This window comes from Salvelinus sp. IW2-2015, linkage group LG14 (genome assembly GCF_002910315.2).
Source record: "Salvelinus sp. IW2-2015 linkage group LG14, ASM291031v2, whole genome shotgun sequence".
Classification (NCBI taxonomy): Eukaryota; Metazoa; Chordata; class Actinopteri; order Salmoniformes; family Salmonidae; genus Salvelinus; species Salvelinus sp. IW2-2015.
The window spans coordinates 20,314,123-20,321,801 of NC_036854.1; the positions used below are offsets into that span (position 1 = coordinate 20,314,123).

A 7,679-nucleotide genomic window follows, 5' to 3' on the forward strand; every position below is an offset into this window, starting at 1 on the left:
TGAACCAGGTTTTCCTCTAKGATTTTGTCTGTGCTTAGCTCTACTCCATTTCTTTTTATCCTAAAAAACTCCATAGTCCTTGCCAATGACAAGCATACCCATAACATGATGCAGCCACCACCATGCTTGAAAATATAAAGAGTGGTACTCAGTGATGTGTTGTATTGGATTTGCCCCAAACATAACATTTTGTATTTCAGAATGTTTTTATTCTGCACAGGCTTCCATCTTTTCACTCAGTCATTTAGGTTAGAATTGTGGAGTAACTACAATGTTGTTGATCCATCCTCAGTTTTCTCCTATCACAGTCATTCAACTCTTTAACTGTTATAAAGTCACCATTGGCCTCCTGTATCTTTGTATTGACTGGGTGTATTGATACACCATCCAAAGTTTAAATAATAACTTTACCATGTGCAAATGTCTGCTTTAAAAAAAACAAAAAAAACATCTATCAATAGGATCCTTTATTTGCAAGACATTGGAAAACCTCCCTGGTCTTTGTGGTTAAATTTGTGTTTGAAATTAATTTCTCGACTTTGGGACCTTACAGATAATGTGTGGGATACAGAGATAAAGGTAGTCATTCAAAAATCATGTTGAACAATATTATTGCACACAGAGTCCATGCAGTTTATTATGTTACTTGTTATTGAACATGTTTAGCCCTGAACGTATTTATCCGTGCCATAACAAAGGGGTTAAATACAGTACTTATTGACTCAAGACATTTCAGCTTTTCATTTTTTATTAATTCGTAAAAATTCTAAAAACATAATCTCACTTTKAGATTATGGGGTATTGTGTGTAGGCCAGTGACACCAAATTTTAATATAATCCATTTTAAATTCAAGCTGCATGTAACAAAATGTTGAAAATGTCAAGGGGTGTGAATACTTTCTGAATGCAGTGTATATGACTTTAGAGTATGGTTACATTTAATTTGCTCTGTTAAACCTACCCTCAGGAATKACTTTGATAGCAACAGTGTTAGTTATCAAGAGATCTCTCAATAATCATTCTCACGATAGCACAGCCTATAGTTTTTTTTACTGATAATGGATATAACGTTGAAGATCTGACGTTGTGTTTCAAAGCTACAAATTCAACATATTGTCTTTGACATTTCAATCAATGCATGAAATGATCTCCAGTTAAAGGGAGAAAGGAATTGCTTGTGTTCAAGTAACAACTCCATCCTGGAATTTCTTTCTTTCCTCTATTTGTGTTATGTTCACCTCTCTCAGAGGTAGATCCTGTACATTTGGGATACCTGTAAATCAAGTGAGAACGCCCTCAATGTTCAAAGGGGCTCCAGGTCCAGGCTATATCAGTGGTTTCCCTTTCACAACTGGTTTTGTTTGAAAGCATCAGCTTGCCCCGAGAGAAAATAAAAAGAAGCTGTTATTTCTAAACTAATAATTATACTGAAGGTGCCAATAATCAAAAGGAAGGGTGGAGGGGTGGAGAGGCCAATAATTTTCTTCTTGCTTTTGTGACCTTGTTAACTTCTGTTTCAAATTCAATAAACCTTTAAAAGATATTTGCCAGAGGGAGCACACTGCCATTACCAGCCCCAACGCCCTCCCACCCAGAAAAGACTGAGTAAATGTGCAGTGTCTACGCAATTTTATGTAGTTGTTAAAGTAGGTTGTCTGAGAAAAAGTACACCGAGTCCTTTCAGACCCCTGACAACAAAAGACCTCTAGCCTAGAAGCAGATCTTGTCAAAATAAATGATTTATTTCATGTCAGTGACAGAACGCATCTAAATCCTGAATGAAAGAAAACAAATACATTACAGTTCTGTTCTGTTCTGTTCTATGGCCTTTATTCATCTCTGATTCATCTCTGTGTGGATTCTGTTGATCATCAGCCAGCTTTTGTCCTCTCTGTCCTCTGCTTATGTAGGAGGAGGAAGAGGCATGAGATGGTCTGATAACACTATCAAACATCAATCAATCAATCAAATGTATTTATAAAGCCCTTTCTACATCAGCCTGTCACAAAGTGCTATACAGAAATCCAGCCTAAAACCCCAAACAGCAAGCAATGCAGATGTAGAAGCACAGTGGCCAGGAAAAACTCCCTTGAAAGGCAGGAACCTAGGAAGAAACCTAGAGAGGAACCAGGCTCTGAGGGGTGGCTGGTCCTCTTCTGGCTGTGCCGGGTGGAGATTATAACAGTACAYGGCCAAGATGTTCAAACATTCATAGATGACCAGCAGGGTCAAATAATAATAGTCACAGTGGTTGTAGAGGGTGCAACTGGTCATCACCTAAGGAGTAAATGTCAGTTGGCTTTTCATAGCTGGCTATTCAGAGTTAGAGACAGGAGGTGCGGTAGAGAGAGAGAATCGAAAACAGCAGGTCCGGGACAGGGTAGCAAGTCCGGTGAACAGGTCAGGGTTCCATAGCTGCGGGCCGAACAGTTGAAACTGGAGCAGCAGCAGGTGGACTGGGGTGGACTGGGGACAGCAGGTGGACTGGGGACAGCAAGGAGTCATCAGGGCAGGTAGTCCTGAGGCATGGTCCCCAGGGCTCAGGTCCTCCTAGAGAAGAGAGAAAAGAGAAAAAAGAGAGAGTTAGAGGGAGCATACTTAAATTCACACAGGATACCAGAGAAGACAGGAGAAATACTCCAGATATAACAAACTGATCTTAGCCCCCCGACACGTAAAGTATTGTAACATAAATACTGGAGGCTGAGACAGGAGGGGTCGGGAGACCCGAGTATCTTTATCTGGCTCCACCTATATATCTTTGGTTTTCTGTAACAAAGCCGGGGTATGTTCCTGCTTTCTCCCTCTCAATATCTCATCCTTTCATCGGATAATGAACTTGAGCTAGCAATGACATCTATTAACCCTATCCTTACCCTACAAGAAGCACATCTGAACAACAGCAGCGGGAGAAATACGTAGAGAACTTTGTGGTCCAGTAGACTTCTGTTTCTTTTTTTCTGAAATTAATTTATCTGTATATGTTATGTATGTATGTATGTATGTGTATACAGTGCCTTGCAAAAGCATTCATCCCCCTTGTCGTTTTTTCCTATTTGTTGCATTACAACCTGTAATTTAAATTGATTTTTATTTGGATTTCATGTAACGGACATACACAAAATAGTCCAAARTGAAATGAAAAAAATTACTTGTTTCAAAAAAAAAATTATGGAAAAGTGGTGCGTGCATATGTAATCACCCCCTTTGCTAAATCACATCTGGTGCAACCAATTACCTTCAAAGGTCACATACTTAGTTAAATAAAGTCCACCTGTGTGCAATCCAAGTGTCACATGATCTGTCACATGAACTCAGTATTTATACACCTGTTCTGAAAGGCCCCARAGTCTGCCACACCACCAAGCAAGCGGTGGAGACCAAGGAGCTCTCCAAACAGGTCAGGGACAAAGTTACTGAGAAGTAGAGATCAGGGTTGGGTTATAAAAAAATATCTGAAACTTTGAACATCCCACGGAGCACCAGTAAATCCATTATTAAAAAATAGAAAGAATACGGCACCACAACAAACCTGCCAAGAGAGGGCCGCCCACCAAAACTCATGGACCAGGCAAGGAGGGCATTAATCAGAGAGGCAACAAAGAGACCAAAGATAACCCTGAAGGAGCTGCAAAGCTCCACAGCGGAGATTGGAGTATCTGTCCATAGGACCACTTTAAGCCACACACTACACAGAGCTGGGATTTATGGAGGAGTGGCCAGAAGAAAAGCCATTGTTTAAAGAAAAAAATAAGAAAACATGTTTGGTGTCCGCCTAAAGACATGTGGGAGACTCCCCAAACATATGGAAGAAGGTACTCTGGTCAGATGAGACTAAAATTGAGCTTTTTGACCATCAAGGAAAACGCTACGTCTTGTGCAAACCCAACACCTCTCATCACCCCGAGAAACCTATCCCCACAGTGAAGCATGGTGATGGCAGCATCATGCTGTGGGAATATTTTTTATCAGCAGGGACTGAGAAACTGGTCAGAATTGAAGGCGCTAAATACAGGGAAATACTTGAGGGAATCCTGTTTCAGTCTTCCAGAGATTTGAGACTGGGACGGAGGTTCACCTTCCAGCAAGACAATGACCCTAAGCATACTGCTAAAGCAACACTCGAGTGGTTTAACTTCTTGCCGCACGGATCCCTTTAGCGGGATCATTTTCGTAAACAWCCGCTGAATTGCAGAGCGCCAAATTCCAAAATAATACTAAAAATATTTATAATCTTGAAATCACAAGTGAAATATACCAAAACACAGCTTAGCTTGTTGTTAATCCACCTATCGTGTCAGATTTTGAAAATATGCTTTACAGCGAAAGCAATCCAAGCGTTTGTGAGTTTATCAATCACTAGACAAACAGTAAGAACAGCTAGCCTCAAATTAGCTTGGTCACGAAAGTCAGAAAAGCAATAAAATGTATATAAAACAGTACGGTACCTTTGATAATCTTCGGATGTTTGCACTCACGAGACTCCCAGTTACACAATAAATGTTATTTTTGTTCGATAAAGATTCGTTTTATAACCAAAAACCGCCATTTGTTTTGCGCGTTATGTTCAGAAAACCACAGGCTCGTTCCGGTCCTGAAGGGCAGACGAAAATTCCAAAAAGTATCCGTAATGTTCGTAGAAACATGTCAAACGTTTTTTATAATTAATCCTCAGGTTGTTTTTAACATACATAATCGATAATATTTCAACCGGACGGTAACCTATTGAATACTACAGAGAAAGAAAATGTTGAGCTACATCTCTCGCRCGCAGGAACTAATCAAAGGACACCTGCCGCATTTTGAAAAATCTCGCTCATTTTTCAAAATAAAAGCTTKAAACTATGTCTAAAGCCTGGTCACAGCCTGAGGAAGCCATTGGAAAAGGAATCTGGTTGATACCCCTTTAAATGGAGGATGGGCAAGCAATGGAACAGGGACTTTTCCAAATAAAAGGCACTTCCGGGTTGGATTTCAGTTCTGTTATACTCACAGACAATATTTTGACAGTTTTGGAAACTTTAGAGTGTTTTCTATCCTAATCTGTCAATTATATGCATATTCTAGCATCTGGGCCTGAGAAATAGTCTGTTTACCTTGGGAACGTTATTTTTCCAAACATAAAAATAGTGCCCCCTAGCTAAAATCAGGTACTGCAGGAATGTCTGCCGATGGCATGCCCATCTTTTTGTGAGAAATTACACTGGTCAATCAAAACGTTTCTAAAGTATTTCTAAAGTATAGACAGCGCTCACTTTAGATTAGGGACTGCAAAAATACTTTACTAATGATTACTAAATGGTTTAGTAATGTGGGAGTAATGATTAATACATGGTGAATATACAATTTATAAATGGCCTTATAAATGTTTTATGACGGACACTTAAAATAAAGTTTTACTATCCTGGTTGTGAATGAATAAACACATATATCAGACAAAGGAGAAAATCACTGAATAAATGCCTTATAGATGACCATTGGCTTATATAATACCTTAACTACATATTTCAAATTAGTCAAGTGTCAAGTGTTCCTCCCTGCCCACTTAGCTAAGTGTTTAAATATTAGGCTACATATAATTCAATAGAAGAAAACAGATAGAGAGGAGAGCAAGAGACTGCCAGTTCCTTCATGTTTTGGCTGTACAATACAGCCAATGGCTACATTAAGGAATTGGCAGGCTCTCTCTCTTCGTCTCTCTCTGTTTTCTTATATTGAATTCAATATACAACCTACTGTGTTCGTCAAAGAACGATGCCTGGACTAGTTTATGTGGATGCGAATAGATTTCCAGTGTTGTGCTTCGTTTGACAGTGCAGCACGCACATGTGTATCTTTCTGCGTCTGTCTTCAACAGTCTTCGAGCACTGGCATAGCACATACCCCCGCAGCCCCCRCAAGGCATTGAATAGCAGAAAATTAGCTAAGAGATTCTTGAAAGTCGGGACATTCCTTGTCTGGCAGGGAAAACTTGTTTTTACAGTTGAAGAAAATTAATTTTGTTGCATTATTTGAGCTTAAACTGTACTTTTAGGGGAATTCTAGAAGGGATTTCTTTTTTTTGGGGGGGGGGTTCTAAATACTTTCAATATTATTAATTTCCATGTCGGCTCTATGCCTGGAAATGCACTTGTCTGGAGCAAATAATTCACATTTCAAACAGTCCAAAAAAGCAATAATGGATTTTAACTGAAAATGTTTCTTATATAGTTTCTTGCAATAGCCCTACGTAGATAAAGATATCATGCTAGATCTCATGCTAGAGAGAGCCATTGAGATGGCAAGGCAAACTGAAGAAGTGAAAAGCAGCAAAGTTGCCTGCGAGGTGACACAGTAAGAACAAAAGAGGCATGCTCAGTGGATATAGTTATGCAGAAAGGCAGCCAGTGGAAACAGACAATTTAATGAAATGAAGAACACTTAACTTCTCTAGGATAGGGGGCAGCATTTTCACTTTTGGAGAAATAGCRTGCCCAATTTCAACTTCCTTCTACTCATCCCCAGAATATAAGATATGCATATTATTATTAGATTTGGATAGAAAACACTCTGAAGTTTCTAAAACTGTTTGAATCATGTCTGTAAGTATAACAAAACTTATGTAGCAGGCAAAACCCCGAGGACTAACCATTCATTTTTTTTTTTTTTTAGGTCACTGTCTGTTCAATGAGTTTTCATTGGGATACTGGATTTCTAATCACTGTTTTCAGTTCCTACCGCTTCCACTGGATGTCACCAGTCTTTGGAAATAGGTTGAGGTTATTCCTTTGTGCAATGAAGAAGTAAGGCCATCTGGAAACAGTGTAACGTCATGTGTACTGTTTGAGAGTTGCGCAAGACTCGAAAAGTACCGTTAGTTTGTTGATCTCCTGTATTGAAAACAAATAGACCCGTCTTCAATTTGATCGATTATTAACGTTTACAAATACCTTAAGTTGTATTACAAAAGTAGATATTTTGTAGTGACGTTGCGCAAATTGGAAGCTCTTTTTTTCTGGATCAAACGCGCCAAATAAATGGACAATTTGGATATATATGGATGGAATTAATCGAACAAAAGGACCATTTGTGATGTTTATGGGACATATTGGAGTGCCAACAAAAGAATCTTGTCAAAGGTAAGGCATGATTTATATTTTATTTCTGCGTTTTGTGTCGTGTCTGCAGTGTTGAAATATGCTACTCTCTTTGTTTACTGTTGTGCTATCATCAGATAATAGCATCTTATGCTTTCGCCGAAAAGCCTCTTTGAAATCTGACATGTTGGCTGGATTCACAACGGGAGTGTAGCTTTACTTTGGTATCTTACATGTGTGATTTAATGAAGGAGTTTGATTTTATATAATTTTTTTTGAATTTGGCGCTCTACATTTTCCCTGGTACTTGGGACAAGTGGGACGCTCAATCCATCCACATATCCCAGAGAAGGTTTTAACAAACTAATACATACAACAAAAACGAACGTGAAAGCTAAGTATAACGATGCCAGACATGCAACATCTCATTGACAATAACCCACAACCCAAACTGGAAAATGGCAACCTAAATAAGGATCCCAATCAGAGGCAAACGATAAAAAGCTGCCTGGGGTCGCCCGGGAACCAATTCCAGGCCACCATAGACTCCTACATATGTCTAGAACTTAGACACACGTACACGCTAGAATACAAACCTCTGCG

The 7,679-nt window shown here is 39.2% G+C and overlaps 1 protein-coding gene across 1 annotated transcript in view; it reads right to left on the reverse strand.

Annotated features, from left to right (window-relative positions):
* Positions 1–2,381: 2,381 nt before the first annotated feature.
* rsph9 (radial spoke head component 9) overlaps positions 2,382–7,679 on the reverse strand; it is a 33,098-nt gene continuing 27,800 nt past the window's right edge. Inside the window, exon 5 of the mRNA XM_070446577.1 lies at positions 2,382–2,550. Coding sequence (XP_070302678.1) covers positions 2,402–2,550 — 149 coding nt within the window. The 3' untranslated portion in view covers positions 2,382–2,401. The remainder of the gene's footprint in view (positions 2,551–7,679) is intronic.